This window comes from Mustela nigripes, chromosome 15 (assembly GCF_022355385.1).
Source record: "Mustela nigripes isolate SB6536 chromosome 15, MUSNIG.SB6536, whole genome shotgun sequence".
Taxonomy (NCBI): domain Eukaryota; kingdom Metazoa; phylum Chordata; class Mammalia; order Carnivora; family Mustelidae; genus Mustela; species Mustela nigripes.
In genome coordinates this window covers 30,456,435-30,476,005 of record NC_081571.1, presented here as the reverse complement: position 1 = coordinate 30,476,005, position 19,571 = coordinate 30,456,435, and the positions used below count along the sequence as shown (strand labels likewise).

Sequence of the window (19,571 nt, the reverse complement as noted above, 5' to 3'; positions counted from 1 at the left end):
GTTATGCAGTGTTATGTGTGGCAATAGAACACTGATACAGAAATTGGAGTGGAAACTGGTACAGAAATGAAACGTCCATACTTTCGTCTCAGCTATTCATTGTATGCCCACATGAAAAATATACTTGCTTCCTCCTCCCAAGATCCCTAAAGATCTCATCTAATCACATGATGCTCAAGGTCCAGGATCTCAACATATATTAACAGATCCAAATCTGGCTCCTTGAATGCAGTTCCTTTGAGTTGAAGATCTATGAATGAAAAAAAAAAAAACAGTTTGTCCCCAACCCTAATTAAATTGAGGTAAAAAAGAATAGGATAACCATAGTACACTATCCCATTTTAAAAGAGGAAGAATTGAACACACTTACAAGGCACTAATTTATAGCATCTCTGAAGGCTAGCCTTGTAAATACTGCCGAGACTGCCATTCAGAAGAAGAGTGAAATGTTCCTTGATCAGGCCTCATTTCTCCCTGAGAGTGACTTTCCAGTTCATTGTTTTGTATAGCTCTGTGCTCCAGCATCTGGGATATCTTTACTTTTCTAACATCCTTAGCCATTTCTGTGTGCTTTGAACAGTATTCCCAGTCTGCTTGCTGCTTGAGGAAATGGAGAGCCCAGAGGTTTTCTTAATGTTCCTGACAGTCTCCATTTCTTTTAGTGTAAATTGGTGAGATGTTTAGCAATATAGTACCCTTGAACTTTTTGTAGGTTTCTTATAAATCTGATGAGCCAAAAGCAACACCTTACAATACTTTTAGAAGTAGAACTCTCTCAAAAGCTCAAGACTTATTGGGCAAGTCAGATTCCTGTGGGACAAGGCTTTTAAGATTTCTAGTAGCCTTTTTGTCTAGCTTAAAGGATCTTCTAGGTGGTTCTTTATTTCTTTCAGAGGTCATAAAAGTCTTAAATATTTGGATACTTGCCCCGGATATATTTTACTTTGAGAATTTTTTTGCTAACTGGAGGACTAGAGATGAGATACAATTTTATTTTCTAGCCCTGAAGTCCTGGTCCCATTATATTCCCTCTGAGTTTGCTTACACACTGTCAGTTATTTTTCTAAACCTTCTCTTTGTTGTAGAACCTTATCAATATACAAGTTGTGAGAGCCACAGACACTGTGAACATTCTGCCTGGAAATGTTACTGCTCGAATCCCAAACTTCGTTAGTACATTTTCTATCTTCTGAATGATCACATGTGGTGATTTTACCATTTTTTTTCTCTGCTACTACGTAACCCAAGTCATTTTTTACATCCTTCTAGAACAGTTTTCTTACTGTTTTTCTAGCCTCTGTTTACTGCCTGGTCTCAAAGCCAATGCCACATTTTTAAGTTTGGGTTGTTACAGTATCCTGATTCTAAATAATTTCTGTGTCCGTTATCTGTTGCCACAAATAATGCTATACAACAGGTCACCCCCAAATTCGGTAGCTTAACACAGCCATTGATTTAAGTCACAAGTCTACAATCAACACTTGAGGATGAATTGTACTTCTTGTCTTTGATATGTTTCCTTGAATGATCAGCTGGCTTTCAGCTAACATAGGATAGCCTTGGCTTTGGCCACTTGCCTCAACTGCATAGACTGGTCATTCTCCGGTGGGTTAGTCCAGTGTGTTCTCATAGTTGTGGCAGAGTGCAGGAGTGTCCAAACCCAGTCATGCATGAAGGCAAGCGGAAGCTTGCATGCTCTTGTCAAGCTTCTTCCAACATCTCTTTGGCCAAAACAGGGCAAATGACCAAGTCCAGAGTTGAAGTAGGAGGAGATTACATAGTTATAGGGAAGGAAGTGAGAGTACAGCCTGTTAATAATCTCCATCTACTATAGAAATTATTTCTGGGGAAGTGTTAGAATCTTTTGTGTTGCAACCTTGCTCCAGTGCCTTCCTGGAACAGGGTTCACTGATGTCTTCATTGGTTAGCTGTCCCAGGTTCTTTGCCTTTTCTGGCTCTTTCATAAATTTGTTTGAAATATTTTCAAATACACCTACATTTATTGCCATTGTTATCTTTTCAAAGTTCTGTATGTTGATTACCTATAGAGTTGAGTGGCACCATCTCTTATTTGTTATAAGTTAATCATTCTTGGGGCACCTGGATGGCTCAGTGGGTTAAAGCCTCTGCCTTCAGCTCAGGTCATGATCCCAGGATCCTGGGATCGAGCCCCGCATCGGGCTTTCTGCTTGGCCTGCTTCCCCCTCTTTCTCTGCCTGCCTCTCTACCTACTTGTGATCTCTGTCTGTCAAATAAATAAATAAAATCTTAAAAAAAAAAAGCTAATTGTTCTCCTTGGAAGAGTAAATAGCTTATGGATTAAAAAAAAAAAAAAAAAAAAAAGGAGAGGGAAGAACCTGAGGGAAGGAAATGATTCCCAAAAGCAGAGGGTTTGAGTGTCTATGAAGTGAATGTGTGTAAATGTGACTACATGTATGTGTACATTTTCATTTTGTGTGTGCACAACAATCTTAGTGTGCATGTGTGTGAAAAATATCTATACACTTGTACATTAGTACATGTATATATGCATGGGGTGAGTGTTCCTTTCCAGTTTACTAAAAAATACCCCTGCATTTGATCTGATAAATCAATGAGATGTGAGATGAATGCTCATGGGGCAAAGCCCAAAGGGAAAAGAAGGAAATAGGAGTCAGAAGGGTTCTAAGAACAAAGTAGGAGTTGGGGGCTCCTGCATCCATCCTATACTTTGAGATTTGAGAAATTGCAGATAGCGGTTATGAGCAGTTTCTTGGCCCTTCTCCCCCTCTGTCCTTCATTAAACCTGGTTGCTAGGGTAATGTGGGCAATAGATACATCTGTGTTGTTGCCCTGCTGTAAAGTAATGCAAAACAGAGCAGCACAGGATAGATTTTTATCTCTTTGATTTTCGCACCAGGATGTCCCATCCTTATTGGAGATAGAAGACTAGGAATAAGACATCTAGTTCTTTCTCTGTCTCAAGAATGGGATATTTCAGAGGAAATATTTTATATTTGAGAAAACACATCAGGATTGTCTTTGCCAAGACTCTCTTCCAACAGGCCTGGTTTGAGTTAGGAACTTTACTGGTTATTCATCCACTTTACGAGTCCCTCAAACCTCCCAGTGAGGCCATGGGAATCTGGAGTTCTCTGGAAGTCTGAATTCTAGTTTTGCGCAGTGCAGCAGACTCTTGGGACTGCTGGAGATTTCCTGTTACAATATATTAAAATACTTGTTTTTCCAGGGAGGACTCAGGAAGGTGGTTCTATTTGATATGTTAGTGGTAACCTCTGAGGAGAAATACTTTTCAGTTGGGAGTGGTCTGTGTGAGGCTTTGATATGAAAACTTACTAGAAGAGTTCGTTATCTTAGATGACCAAGGAAGGTCTATCAATGGATAAAATTACAGAAAGACTATGAGATAGGTATTACCAATCCCTGTTTCATATAATAAGTTGTATGATTACTCACTTGGAATGATTCCAGGTAAATGCTCTTGAATATCTCACTGTAGAGTGTCTGCAAGCAGGTGATCTACCCCTTCCATGACCAAAAGTCTGGAATCTTCAGTTACCAGCCCCTAGTAGTAAGCTGCAATGCAAAATACTTGACTGTAGACTGGCAGAGTCTAGATTTCACTGTCTCACCTTGGCTGCCTATAATTACCAGGCCCAGCACCACAAAGTCTATTTGGCATGCTTTGAACCAAAGTTATTTTAGCTGCTCGAGGAACAGATAATGAGGTGCAGAACATTATTTAGTCACTGCTCAGCTTAGGAAGTGACAAATATCCTAAGAATTCATAGCACTTCCTATGTGAAACTTGATTTACTGTGATTGTAAGTCATAAAAAATGATGCATGATATGTTGATTTGATGTAACAATCAATGTCTATTTAATAAACGGCTGACAATGGTTTTCATACATTATCTCCACCTGAAGACAATGTTTGATTTTCCAGCCCATACTTCACATTCTAGCTCAAAACATACTAGAGAAAAAAACCTCACTTATACATAAACATATTCAAAGGCAAAAGATTTATTTATTGATGAGGGCTTCAAATTGACCAATTTTTAGCGTTTTCTTCTGAAAAGAAGAAAGCTTTCCAAAAAAGATTGCTACCAGATGTAGTGGATTACACAGCACTTGCTTAGATATGAAAAGCGGATGAAATGGAATATTCTGGTTTCTGATTCAGCCCTATTCTTATCTACACATAGCTCTTCTTAAGTGAACTTGACAGTGTTGTGGGCTGATATTAAGATAGACGACTTTAGTAAACAAGAAAAAGGGTTTCACTCCCTACAATAGTAAATGGGCTTTATAATAGAAATTTCTTTGTGCAGAGGAAGATATTACAATTTTCAACACACAATAAATATATTTTCTAGACAAAAAAATGCATTTCATTACATGCAATGCACTTTCTATTGTACATTAACCACTTTCTTGCTTTGTGTAGAGAAGTGCCATTTTCTACTGTAAAATGTCTGCAATTTATTTTTATGAGTCTGCTTTTCCTATGAAGTAAGAATATTCCATTACATAACCTTGTACTGATAAATGTACATTATATAAGAGGTGAAATGTGCAATATAAACGTCTGAGCTTTTATTGTTTGGGTATCTGAGAGAAGAGTTAAAATTTTGGACCAGAACAGCTAATTTTATTAAAAACCAGTCTATAATTGCTAGGTTTACTGGAGTCATTTACTTTGATTCTCTCTGCAACCATAATGGATATGTATGTTCTCTAAAATAATACTATTGCATGCTTCAGCTACAACCACAACTTTTCCTGATGATAACTCTGCTGGGTTTAAAAAATATTTATTTATTTATTTATTTATTTATTTATTTACTAATTTATTTAATCCTTGCTTATTCTATACCTTGTTGACCATCATTCAAAGTGCCACGTGTCCAGAGCCATATAGTTTCTTCACAGTTGAAGGTATTTGAACCTGATTACTGTTTACTAGAAATAGCTCAAATAAGTAAAAAACGACTTAAAACAAAGAATTCCTGCTCTGCATTTTCTCTTTGTTGAGGGTCACAGTGACTATGACTGCCCAGTGGCCTGTAAGAGTTAGGAGAGTCTTTGTAGGTTAGAGAGTTAGGGTTATTTTGCTTATGTCTTACACTTGCACATATCAGACGGACTGTTTGTAGGGATGATGCTTGCCTTATACTAATTATTTTATTCTTACATTTAGAAACATAAACACTGTTTATCCCTAAGGAGGGGGTAGTAGGGGAAAGGGCTTGCCTCCTTTGCTTGGTTGGAATGGTGTATCTAAGGTACGATTTTTATGTGGAACATAAGCAATAGCACAGAGGACCATAGGGGAAGGGAGGGAAATCCAAACAGGGAGAAATCAGAGAGGGAGATGAACCAGGAGAGACTGTGGGGCCTGGGAAACAAACTGAGGGTTTCAGAGGGGAGGGGGTTTCGGGGGAGGAAGTAACAGGGTGATGGGTATTAAGGAGGGCACATGTTGTGATGAGCGCTGGATGTTATACACAACTAATGAATCATTGTACACTACATCAAAAACTAATGATGTACTATACAGTGGCTAACTGAACATAATTTAAAGAATTAAAGAAAAAGAAAGAAAAAAAAAGTATGATGTTTGAAGGAACCAGTGCCTTCAGTTGGCCTGGCTCTATATTAGGAGCTGTACGCATCGTATCTTATTTACCCATCACAGCAACCCTATGAAGTAGGTTTTCACATGACCATATTATGAATCTGGGACTAGGACCTCACTAGGCACCGAGTTCCATGCCTTAGTCACAAGCCCAGCTGATGCTGGGGCTGGGACTCTACTCCAGCACAGTCTGGATATTCTCCTATACAGTATGAAAAATTTCAAAATATTTGAAGCCCAGAAATGAAAAATAAAATTCACTTGAAAGCCAAAGAAGAAACCTGGAGGTGGTGGAACTAAGACACACTATTTCTGGTGATCTAATATATAATTCATTACGATTTGTTTAACTCTGAGATGTTCCCTTGGTGTGCTACACTTACAAGCACAGGCCTAATGGGGATACTCTAGGTTTGGTGCCAGGCCACAGTAATGAAATGAGTATCGAGATACAGTGAGTCAGGTAAATTTTTTGGTTTCCCAGTGCATATGAAAGTTATATATACATTATATGTAGTCTGTTAAGCATGTGGTAGCATTATGTTTAAAAAATGGTGCACATACCTTAATTAAAAGTACTTTGTTGCTGAAACAGGCTAACCCTCACCTGAGCTTCCCAACCCTCTCCTGAGCTTTCCTCAAGTCATATCTTTTTGTTGGCAGAGGGTCTTGCTTTGATATTGATGGCTGCTGGCTGATCAGGATGGTTGTTGCCAACAATTGGGACGGCTGTGGCAATTTCTTAAAATAAGACAATGAAGTTTACCCCACCCATTGACTCTTCCTTTCATGAATAATTTCTCTCTAGCAGGTAATGCGGTTAGCTTCTAAGACTTCTTTCAAAATTGGATTCAGTCCTCTCACACCCTGCCTCAGCTTTGTCAGCTAAATTTATGTAATATTCTAAATCCTTCATTGTCATCTCAACAATATTCACAACATCATCACTGGGTGTAGGTTCCATCTTAAGCAGCCATTTTCTTTCTCATCCATAAGAAGCAACTCTTTCTTCATTTGTTTTCATCATGAGATTGCAGCAATGCAGTGACCTCTTCAGACTCTACTTCTAACACTATTTTCTCAGGCTCTTGCCACCACCTCTGCAGTTATTTTGTCTGCTGAAATCTTGAACCCCTTTAAAGATGTCCATGAAGGGTGCAATCCGCTTCCTCCAAACCCTTGTTAATGATGGTATTTTGACCTCTTCCCATGAATCACAAATGTTCTTAATGACATCTAACATAGTGAAGACTTTCTAGAAGGTTTTCAATTTACTTTGCCCAGAGCCACCAGATGAATCACTGTTTATGGCAGCTATAGCCTTATGAAGTATATTTTTTAGATTAATTTTTAAAATTTTTATTCTAGTGTAGTTAACATACAGTATTACAATAGTTTCAGGTGTACAATATAGCGATTCATCAGTTCTGTGCATCATTCAGTGAGCGTCATGGCAAGTGGACTCTAAACCCCCTTCACCTGTGTCACCCCCTCCACTTACCTCCCCGCTGGCAACCACCACTTTGTTCTCTATAGTTAAGAGTCTGTTTCTTGGTTTGTCTCTCTTTCTTTTGTTTGCCTTTGCTCATTTATTTCTGAAATTCCACATATGAGTGAAATCATACGATGTTTGTCCTTCTCTGACTTATTTTGCTTGGCATTACACTCTCTGGCTCCATTCATGTTGTTGCAACTGGCATAATTTCATTCTATTTTATGGCTGAATAATATTCCATTACATAAATACCACATCTTCTTTATCTATTCATCAGTCAGTGGACACTTGGGCTGCTTCCATAGTTTGGCCATTATAAATAATGCTGCAATAAATAGAGGGGTGCATATATATGTATCCTTTTGAATTAGTGTTTTTTTTTTTGTTTTTTTTGTTTTTTTTGTTTTGTTTTGTTTTGTTTTGTTTTTTGGGTAAATACCCAGTAGTGCAATTACTTGATCATAGGATAGTTCTATTTTTAACTTTCTGGGGGAAGTTCCATACTGTTTTCCAGAATGACTGCACTGGTTTGCATTCCCACAATAGTGCCGAAGATTCCTATTTCTCCACATCCTCCCAACACTTGGTATGTCTTGTGTTTTTGACTTTAGCCATTCTAATAGGTGTGAAGTGATATCTCAGTGTAGTTTTGATTTGCATTTCCTTGATGATTAGTGATGTTGAACATCTTTTCATGTGTCTGTTGGCCATTTGTATTTCTTCTTTGGAGAAATGTCTGTTTATATCTTCTTCCAACTTTTTAATTGGATTATTTGCTTCTGGATGTTGAGTTGTATCAGTTCTTTATATATTTTAGATCCTAACCTTTATCAGTGATGTTATTTGCAAATATCTTCTCCTATTTAGTAAGTAGTTTTAGTTTTGATTGTTTTCTTTGCTGTGCAGAAGCTTTTTATTTTGATGTAGTCCCAATTGTTTATTTTTGCTTTTATTTCCCTTGCCTCAGAGGTATATCTAGAAAGAAGTTGCTATGGCTGATGTTGGAGAAATTATTGCTTGTGGTCTCTTCTAGGATTTTTATAGTTTCAGGTCTCAAATTTAGGTCCTTAATCATTTTGAATTTATCTTTATGTATGGTGTAAGCTGGGGATCCAGTTCCATTCTTTTTACATGTAGCTGTCCTGGCCTCCCAGTACCATTTGTTGAAGAGGCTGTCTTTTTCCCATTGCATTTTCTTTCCTCCTTTGTCATAGATTGATCATATAAACATAAATTTATTTAAGGCTTTCTATTCTGTTCTGCTGATCTGCGTGCCTTATTTTCTGCTTGTACCATACTGTTTTGACTACTGTGGCTTTGTAGTAAAACCTGAGATCTGGAGTTGTGATACCTCCAGCTTTGTTTTTCTTTTTCAAGATGGTTTTTGTTATTTATGGAACCAGAGAAGACCTCATAAATCTAGGGATTGTTTGTTCTAGTTCTATGAAAAATGTTGGTGTTTTGGTGGAGGTTGCATTAAATCCGTAGATAGCTTTGGGTAGTATGGATATTTTAGCAATATTTGCTCTCCCCATTCATACACATGGAATGACTTTCCATTTCTTTGTCTTCAACTTCTTTCAATGTGTTATAGTTTTCAGAGTACAGATCTTTTAACTCCTTGGTTAAGTTTATATTCCCAGGTATCTTATTTTTGGTTTAATTATAAATGGGATTGTTTTCTTAATTTCCTTTTCTGCTTCATTATTAGTGTATAGAAATGCAATAGATTTCTATACAATGATTTTGTATTGTGCAAGTTTACTGAATTAATTTATCAGTTGTAGGAGTTTTCTGGTGGGGTCTTTATGGATTTCTATGTATAGAGAATATCATGTCATCTGTGAATAGTGTTTTACTTTGGATGCCTTTTATTTCTTTTTGTTGTCTGTTTGCTATGGCTAGGACTTCCAGTACTGTGTTAAATAGTAGTGGTGAGAGTGGATATCCCTGGCTTCTTCCTGACCTTAGGGAATACACTTTCCATGTTTCCCCTTTGAATATGATGTAAGCTTTGGGATTTTCATATATGACCTTTATTATGTTGAGGTATGTTCCCTCTAAACCTACTGTGTTCAGGGTTTTTATTTATGAAGAACTGTTATACTTTGTCAGATTCTTTTTCTGCATCTATTGAAATGATCATATGGTTTTTATCCCTTCTTTTTTTATGATGTGGTGTAGCACATTGACTTGGGAATATTGAACCACCCTTGCATTGCAGGGATAAATCCCAGTTGAACATGGTGAATGATTTTTTTAATGTATCAATGGATTCAGTTTGATAATATTTTGTAGTATTTTTATAGTATTTTTTAATACTTTTTAGTATTTTGTAATATTTTGTAGTATTTTTTGCATTTTTGAATTTGGTTCATCAGAGATATTGGCCTGTCATTCTCTCTCTTTTTGTAGCATCTTTATTTGGTTTTGGTATCAGAGTAATGCTGGCTTCATAGAATAAATTTGGAAACTTTTCTTCCCCTTCTGATTTTTGGAATAGTTTGAGAAGAATAGGTAACAACTTTTCTTTAAAAGCTTGGTAGAATTTACCTGTGAAGGTGTCTGGCCCTGGACTTCTGTTTACTGGGAGGTTTTTGTTGTTGTTGTTGTTTGTTTTGTTTTCTTTTTGATTACTGATTCAATTTCAGTGCAGGTAATCAGTCTTTTCAAATTTTATATTTTTTTTCCTGATTTAGTTTTGGGAGGTTATGTTTCTAGGAATTTATCCATTTCTTCTAGGTTGTCCAATTTGTTGGCATATAGTTTTTCATAATATTCTCTTACAGTTTTTTGTATTTCTGTGTTGTTGGTATTTCTCCCCTTTCATTTCTGATTCTATTTGAGTCCTCTTCCCCCCCCCCTTTTTTTTTTTGGTGAGTGTGGCTAAAGGTTTATTGATTTTTGTTGATCTTTTCAAACAGCTAGCCCCTGGCTTCGTTGATCTGTTCTATTGGTTGTTTTAGTTTCTATTTTGTTTATTTTTGCTCTAATCTTCATTATTTCCACAAAGTGTATTTCTTAACAAACCTTGAAAGTCAGAATTATGCCTTGATCCACAGACTAAAGTGGATGTTGTGTTAGCAGCCATAAAATAACGTTATTCTTGTACATCTTTATCAGAGCTGTTGGGTGATCAGGCACATTGTCAGTGAGCAGTCATATCTTGAAGTGAATCTTTTTTTTTTGAGCAGTATGTCTTAGCAGAGAGGTTAGAATACTTAGTAAATCATGTTGTAAACAGAGGTGTTCTGGGCTTTATTCTTCCATTTATGGAGTGTAGGCAGAGAAGATTTAGTATAATTCCTAAGGATGCTAGGATTTTCAGAATGATAAATGAGCATTGTCTTCAAGTTACCATCTGTGTTAGCCCCTAACAAGAGTCAGTCTGTCTTTGAAGCTTTAAAACCAGGCGTTGACTTCTCCTCTCTTTCTCTTATGAAAGTCCTAGATGCTTTTTTTTTTTTTTTTTTTTTTTTTTTGCCCAACAGATGACTAGTTTGTCTACACTGAACATATGTTGTTCAGTGTAGCTACCTTCATTAATGATCTTAGCTGGGTCTTCTGGATAACTTGCTGCAGCTTCTACATTAGCATTTGCTGGCTCACCTTGCAGTTTTATGTTCCAGAGAAGTCTTTCCTTAAACCTCATGAGCCAGCCTCTGCCAGCTTCAGACAAATTCTCAATATCCTCACCTTTCTCAACCTTCCTAGAATTGAAGAGAGTTAGGGTCTCACTCTAAATTAGGCTTTGGCTTCAGGAAATGTTGTGGCTGGCTTGATCTTCTATCCAGACCACTCAGACTTTCTTCATCTCAGCAATAAAACTGTTTGGCTTTACCATTCGTATGTCTGCTGGGTTTTAATTTTCTTCAGTAACTTTACTTTTGCATTCACAACTTAGCTATGTGGCACAAGAGACCTAGCTTCTGGCTGTTTCGGCTTTTGACATGCCTTCCTCACTAAGGGTAATGTATTCTGGCTTTTGATTTAAAGTGAGAGACATGCAACTCCTCCTTCCACTTGAACACTTGGAGGCCATTGTAGGATTATTAGTTTAGCCAAATTTCAATATTCTTGCATCTCCAGGAATAGGGAGGGAGATGGAGGAATGGCCAGGCAGTGAAGCGGTCAGAACACACATAACATTTATCCTTTAAGTTTGCCATCTTATATGGGTGCAGTTTGTGGCACCCCAAAACAGTTGCAATAGTAACACCAAAGATCACTGATAACACAAACATAATAATAATGAAAAGTTGGAAGTATTATGAGAATTACCAAAATGTGACACAGAAACATGAATGGGCAAATGCTATTGGAAGAGTGGTGCCAGCAGACTTGCTTGACACAGGGTTGCCACAAACCTTGCATTTGTAAAACATACAATATCTGCAAAGCACAATAAAGTGAGATGCAATAACATGAGGTATGCCTGTAGTTTGTTCAGATACTAATGACAGTTGATTGAATATTCGTGTTAACCTCTTACCTTTTTGATATAAAGTGAACCAAGCTGTAAAATTTTAGGCATCTCTAAAATCTATGTTTTCTCAGTTTATGAGAAGTAACTGAGTTTTGGTAAAATAGTTCGTATGCTTTCAGGATGAAACATCTCTTATTCAGCGGAACAAACAGAGCAGCCATTTTTGATAAAAGGAACATCCCTAACCCTTACCCAGAAGAAAACCAACTTGTTTATCATATCACATTTGTCACATGGATATTTGTTAAAGAGCCTTGTTTTCTACACAATTCCTACAAGTGTTTTCTACTTTTGTCCTTTCATTTTCATCATCCTTGATGAAAAGGAGTTTATCCAGATGGAAAAACAAGCCTCTGTACTTTCAAATGTTAGTTTTGATGTGGTATTTAATAAAAGCGTTTATGGGGATGCCTGGGTGGCTCAGTTGGTTGGACGACTGCCTTCGGCTCAGGTCATGATCCCGGAGTGCCAGGATCGAGTCCCACATCGGGCTCCCAGCTCCGTGGGGAGTCTGCTTCTCCCTCTGACCTTCTCCTTGCTCTCTCTTTCAAATAAATAAATAAAAATCTTTATAAAAATTTTAAAAAATAGAAGTGTTTACGTTTTTTAAAACATAGACAATTGACTTTCCCTTGCTGCAGTAGGTAAAGGATACCTAAGCCAGCAAGAAGTGTTCTCACACAATGGCATATTATTCTGTCTCGAAACAGGAATGAGGCTCCGACACGTGCTACAATGTGGGTGAGCACTGAAGGCATTTACTGTGAAAGAAGTGAGACAGAGAAGCACAAATACCTTGTTTCCATCCCTGTTCTACAGAGCTGGACACAAAGTAGACAATGAGACACAAGTAGAATTGAGATTACCAGAGGCTGGAAGGAAGGGTGAAGGGGGTTGGGGTTTTTTTTTGTTTGTTTGTTTTTTAATGGGTACCTTAAAGGTTTTTTTTTTTTTTTTTTAAGATTTTATTTATTTATTTGACAGAGATCACAAGTAGGCAGAGAGGCAGGCAGGGAGAGAGGAGGAAGCAGGCTCCCTGCTGAACAGAGAGCCTGATGCGGGGCTTGATCCCACAACCCTGGGATCATGACCTGAGCCGAAGGCAGAGGCTTAACTCTCTGAGCCACCCAGGCACCCCAGGTACCTTAAAATTTTTTGGTGGGGATGATGATGAAAAATTATAGTGGTGACTGGAAGCATAACTTTGTAAATCTATTTAATGTCACAGAATTGTACAATTACAAATGGTTTAAATGGTAAATGTTATGTATAGTTTGAGACAATGAAAAACATTTTGAAAAAGAAGGTAAGAATTCTGCCAAGATCTTACAACTGAGGAGCAGAAAGTTCTGGCTTCTGTTACTGGGCCTGATGTCTGAATATGTGCTGGTTCAGCAAATTCGAAAAGTTCCTCTGTGGGCTCCTTCTTTCATCCATTTGGTTCATTCCATTGATAAATATTTATTTAAAAATAAAAAGTCACGGTCTGGCATCTAGACTGAGGATTGGAAAGGTGAGTAAGGGAGCCTGTGGGACTGGGAGAATAGCCATTTCACATATGATTAAAATACTGTGGAAAGGCTGCAGGAGAAATACAATGAATAGTGGTGGGAACTTTGGAGAGGAGGTTCCTGAGGGGATCAGGGCTTCATAGAAGAGTCGATAATTTATCTGGGTTTGAACTTTGCGAAGGAATTGGTTGCTTTTGGTATTTTGGTAATAGGCAGTACATGATTACTCTTGATTTTATGCCTTGGAATCTTGGATCTAAGATATTTGCAGGCTTTTCAAATATTTTGTGACTTTTTCCCCTAAGGGTACCAGCACACTGCTTCCTGGAGGTGTGAAGACATGTTGGTTTGTTCTCTGTTCTGTTTTTTTAAAAATTATAAGCAAAACAACTTTGGGAAATAATTCAAAGTAAATGAGACAGATTCAGATCTCTCAAAGAGCTTAGAATCTAATAGGGAGATAAGGTAGAGACAGCTGGGTGGTAAGGGTTTTAAACAGTCAATGTGGGATAGCTGTGCAGGGGAGGGAGAAAAGTATGGTGGGGGAGGGTAAGAGTCTTTGCACTTACCCCTTAAGGCTTTGTCGGACTGTGGTAACTAGATACAAAGAGATAATTTTATTTGGATAGAAAGGTAGGAACAAAGCAGAAAGGCAGCAAATATTTAGTCCTATTCAGGGAAGCAGTAAAAAAGCAAGCCGGAAAGGCCCTTTGGGGCTAGGTTATGAGGATCTCCACACTTTCAATGTTCTGCCTATTCGAGGAGTCTAGGAACCATGATTTGTTACTGGTAGATTTGGAAGAGAAAGGCTAGCCATCTTCACACCCATTCTCATGTACATGGGATGGCAGAGAAAAAGGAGAGGAAAAGCCGTGATCCAGAAGCCCTGGATGAACACTGGGCTCCTGGGAGGGGTGGGAATACATTGAACTAGAAATATGACACAGTGAGAACATCTTTGGAGTCAGTCAGCTGTGGGTACAAATCCTGTAATTTGTAATTTGTAATCTGTGTAGACTTTGCCAGATTACTCAGTACTGCTGAACCTCGTTCTCCGGGTGTGACAAATGGGGATACTGGTGTCTTTACGTAGGATTGTCCTGAGGGTTCAAGATAATGGGGCAACACACATATGTAGACTCCACATGGCCCCAGGTGATCCCTAGGGTACCCTCTGAATCTGAATGTGAAATGAATTTAAAAGTTTTTCCTGCAAATATAACTTACTCCTGTAATTGAAGTTACATTTTAACTCATATATTTCTAGACAATTAAAATAATGAATTTCAAGCAGCAATAAAACCACCACAGCTAAAACAGATTCCCCTGGTACAGAAAATTTTCTCTGGGAATTACTCAAATATTTTGAAATGCTGTGTTAACTATTTTAATCCTATATGTTACCATTTCTACCTCAGCATGGTGTGTTTACAGAATGGTGTTCTTTCGGCAGATCTAATCTAAGTTCCGTCTAATTCCTTTTCCTGATCCAGGGTTTTACTCTGTGAATTGTATCCTGCTAAAGTGACTACAGGCACTACTTGAAAGTGTGAATGCACATTTGAAAACCTCTCCCGTGCTTTCCATTAGAAATAGTCTAGATTGCGGTATCTTGTATCTCTATTAGATTTTAACTAGCCAGATTATGGAAATATTTTTCTTCTAATTATTCTTCAAGCAAACCTCTTAGGTTTTCTGTTTGATGATGTGTGTATATGAGGTTATCTCCTTGCTGATGGTTGTATCCTTATTTGTGTGTCCTGACCTAGAGATAAACATGTCAGGATGATGATAGTGGTGGGAATTAATAGATGGTATTAGAAAGGCCTCTAGTGTTTCAGTATTTAATATGATATTGACATTTAGCTTGAATCCCAAAGCACCCTGTTCTATCTTTCCAGTCACCTGGCTCACATTATGTAGAAACCTTTGGGAAAATATCTTTTTCCTGTTGAACTTTGAGCTCATGAAGGACAGGGTCTTTCTTTCTTTCTTTTTTTTTTTTTTTAAGATTTTATTTATTTATTTGACAGGCAGAGATCTCAAGTAGGCAGAGAGGCAGGCAGAGAGAGAGGAGGAAGCAGGCTCCCTGCTGAGCAGAGAGACCGATGTGGGGCTCCATCCCAGGACCCTGGGATCATGACCTGAGCTGAAGGCAGAGGCCTTAACCCGCTGAGCCACCCAGGCGCCCTGACAGGGTCTTTCTTACTCATATCTGTATTCACAGGATTAGCACTGAGCCTGAACAAAACATGCAGGTATTCATGGGAAGCATGACTAAGTACCTTAATTTATCAGGGCTCAATAAAAAGATCCTAAAGACAATAACTTCCTATGTAATAGAAAATTATTAACATATTTTCAGAATTTTGAAGAAGATCACCATTGAGTAATCTTCCTAAAAAAAGTTTCATTTAAAATCAATATTTTGAATACTTGTCTTTTTTGTGATTCTTATGTAAGAAAGCAGGAAGGAGATACAGTTTAAAGCTCTATCGTACTTGTAATTAAATAGTGAAAGCCCAAATTCTGACGAAACTGTTGACTCAAGTGTGAATTCTTTAATTCCTTTTCTAACTTGTATATTTTCCAGAGAACATACAAATAAATACATCCCGGAATTAATATTAACTAATTGGCTCTTTTGTACTTGCCTCTGCAGACAAAAAACAAAGGTAATATTTATATTGATTGTATTTCGATTGAGGTGTTGGTATTTTAAAATGCTGTGTACCCTAATGCTGTATAATCCTCTTGTCTTGGTACTTCCTTAGTTTTTATAGATTTCTGTTTGAAGTAATGTTTTGTCTCTACATCCTTCATGTAGACAATCATTTAAATATGGTGAGGATAGGAGATGGAACTGAATAATGGTGAAGAAAGGTATATCAAAGAATAACTTGCAAAACCTTTATGGCAGAAGTCATATTTATTGAAAAAAATTAATATCTTTGCTATAAAATTTGTAACAGGAATATTTACTGAATGTTTATTTTGATGCATAAACCTGAATATTACATACCAAGTACAAGACAGCAGCACTAGCTTTCCTTTATTTACATTTTATGAAAATCGTTACGCAGTCCATGTTAAAAGAACTTATGATGGAGAATTGTTACATTAGAAAAATAATATTCTTGATAAAGCATTCTCAAGGAGTCCAAGGAGTCCAATCACATTTTCTGCCTCTTCAATAAGGCAAATGTCCCTGGAATAGCATATAACTTAATTTACAAAATACAATAAATGTTCAGACACATATTCAAGTTTCCTTTTGGTATGATTTTTCCTTACTGTAAAATTACTTCTTATTTTTATTTTTGTTTTTATTTTTTTACTAAAACAGAAAGACTTTCAGGAAAATGTCATTGAATGATTTCAGCTATACATTACATATACAACTCTGCAGCCTAGCGACAACCATTGCTACACTGTCATTAACTTTAAATATTTTGCTGGGTGAGCTATTCTCAAATGTAGCATATTTTAAGATTTTGCCATCATTATGACTGTGGAATCGTTGGTTTTCATAGGAAACAGATCTGTCACAGTATGAAGCTTTGTTTTAAGGAACTGGTACACAAGCACATTTCCACTCACAGGAGAACGCCACAGATGTAACTGAAGTCGGGCCCCGACGGCTCCACAGGGGCCCCAGGCCGGACCATCCCCAGCCTCCAGTGCTCACGCTGCACAGCCCTGGCCCCGTCAGGCGCCTTCGTTTCCAGAGACTTGCCAGCTCTTCACAGTTAGGTCGTTTTAATTCCTTCAAAGGCACACAGCTTCCACCTTTTTTCCAGTGTTGCTCCCACGCCTGTGAATTCCTGTTTAAACATGCGTGGCAGCCTCATCAGAAGCATTTCAATTTCGTTTGCAGATATCTGTTAGAAAGAAAGAAAAGTCACTTTTGGAGACAAGACTCCTCAGAGAGGAGGCAAGGGGTTGGGTAGGGATGCACTTGCCCAGGGAGATAAATGATATGACTTGACTGTCAAGTCATGTGCTTGGGAGAGGAGCGCTGGTCAGGGGCTGGACAGGGCTGTCCTGGTCTCCAACAGCTGGCAGGGCTGGGCAGGAGATGGGGTGCAAATCCAAGGCTCACCATTCCTGTGCATGGCTAGCCTACTGGGTAGTGTTATGCGTGAACAGCACTCCCCACCCCGATGTAAAAGGATAGAAGAATGGGATTTAAGAGAGCTGAGAGAGAGTTCATCACCACTCCTGGTGCACCCATCCTCTTCAAACAGGGCAGCGCTTTTAGCTAACTCAGTGAGGGCCAAGGGGCATCTGGGTAGATTTCTGGCCATCCTAACTTCTGTTTCTTTAATTTTCACAGAGACCAGAAGATCATACAGATTTAGAAAGAAATGAGACCCAGAACCTACAACCTGAAAGTCTCAACATCCATTCTTAAAGTCCAGGTAGTTTTTAAAAAAAAATTTTTAGGTTTTATTTAAGTAATCTCTACACCCCATATGGGGCTTGAACTTGGAACCCTGAGATCAAGAGTTGCATGCTCTTCGGACTAACCAGCTAGCACCCTTCCAGGTAGTTCTTTATTTCTTCTTTTAAATTAAAAAAATTTTTTTGAAGATTTTATCTGCTTATTTGAGAGAGAAAGATAGCAAGAGAGAGCCCTGACTGGGGAAGAGGGGGAAGAGCAGGCTCTCTGCTGACTGGGGAGCCCAGTGTGGGACTCCATCCCAGGACCCTGGGATCATGACCCCAGCCAAAGGCAGATGCTTAACTGACTAAGCCACCTAAGGGACTCCTATCCCCACCCCAGTAGATTTTTAATGCAGTTTTTTTCTTCTACCAGTTTTTCTTTATTACATACATTTTCATACCAATAACTCATTTTACCTTAAATAAAGGACATACCAGCCATGATCCTCCTGATTTAACAGTCATTGTTCTCGTCTTCCTGTCTTTGTTTCCCAGCCCATGTGCTTGCATGGGGATCTCCTATAGCAAGGTGGCTAAGACCCTGGAACCAGGGGGCTAACATTTTTGTTTGAATACTGTGTCTACTATTGTTATGAGTTAAATGACTCCAGCCAAGATAATTAGTCTCTCTAAGTCTCAGCAAATGGGAGTAACAACATGTAAATAAGGATGTATGAAGACTACTGGCTTAGCATAGCTTTAGCACATAGAAATGTTTAATGACTCAGACCTATTATTATTTTTCATGGTACTATCACTGGATAGATATCATTTTAGAGTCTACATTTTCCATTTAACGTTTAAATGCTAAACTTACTTAACATTTATTTTTAAAGGGGGACCAAATAGACCAGGAAGTTAAATCAGTTCATTTAATCAGTTCACATGAAAAAGATGTCATATGATATTTTCAATATTCCTAGGCCTATAACCAAACCAAACCAAACCAAACCAAACAAAACAAACAAACGAACACACACCAAAAAACCTTTCGAGGCAGACCTGAAAGTTGAAGTAAATTGCATTCTGAAATTTTTGTGTGAATTATTTTGAAATCTGAATGCATTTTCCTCAAAAACCATGTTAAAGGGATTATTAGATTGCCAGGTCAGCCCACAAACACCTATTAAACAAATGATTAAAAGGTTGCATGTGATTTTGAAACTTTTTCTTCAGTGAGCACTGTGCAGAATGCCTTCCCCAGTGTCCTCATTCCACTGTCACAGCACTCCTATGACATACATGGGGCGAAAATGTTAGGCTCTATCTTCATTTTATAGCCAAGAAAGCAGAGTGAACTACAGAGGGTTAAGTGCTTTTTCAAAGAGAGAACTGGGAAAGAACCCACCGCTTGTGCCTGGGAACTAGGCATTGGTATGCTTTACGTGCTCCACATGATTTCAGCAAGCTGTGGGTGAAGAACTGGGAGTGTAGTGCTTTCTTTTGAAATATCAATCATCTGGGGTTCCTGTTAAAAAACTCAGATTCCTTAGCCTCTTCTCTGGAGACTCTGATTCAGCTGATCTCGGGTGTAGCTCATAGACTCTATTTTTGATAATCATCCCAGGATATTCTTAAGATCAGGTATATTTGGGTTAAGAATGGGATTTTAAATCAGACAGGCTTGGATTTTAATCTGGCTTAGGCCAACCTGTGTAACCATGGGCGAGTCATTTAATAGCTGTAATTCTCAGTTGTGTATTCATGTATAGAATAGAAGTAATCTCTCAGCCTGATCGTGAGGATTATACATGAAATGTACCATGGTGCCTGGCACGAGACGCTTTCTCTCTCTATATGTACCAGACAATGCTGATAGAATACGACACTGTTACTAACCTCTTTGTGGTAGGTGGGTCAAGCTCTGTGCTCCTAAGCCAAAGCAAACACAGAGAAATGTGTAGTCAAACCCACTTTCACTTGGTCTAGAAGGCAGTTTTCTGAAGCCAAGTTATCCTCTTAACCTCCTTTCTTTCCTTTGGAGGAGGACA

The 19,571-nt window shown here is 38.1% G+C and overlaps 1 protein-coding gene across 6 annotated transcripts in view; it reads right to left on the bottom strand.

Annotated features, from left to right (window-relative positions):
- Positions 1-16,044: 16,044 nt before the first annotated feature.
- Positions 16,045-19,571, bottom strand: part of ENOX1 (ecto-NOX disulfide-thiol exchanger 1) — a 561,141-nt gene continuing 557,614 nt past the window's right edge. For all 6 annotated transcript variants that reach the window (XM_059377619.1, XM_059377624.1, XM_059377621.1 and 3 more), the window contains one exon: positions 16,045-17,015. In XM_059377619.1, the coding sequence (XP_059233602.1) occupies positions 16,884-17,015 (132 nt within the window). In that variant the 3' untranslated portion in view covers positions 16,045-16,883. The remainder of the gene's footprint in view (positions 17,016-19,571) is intronic.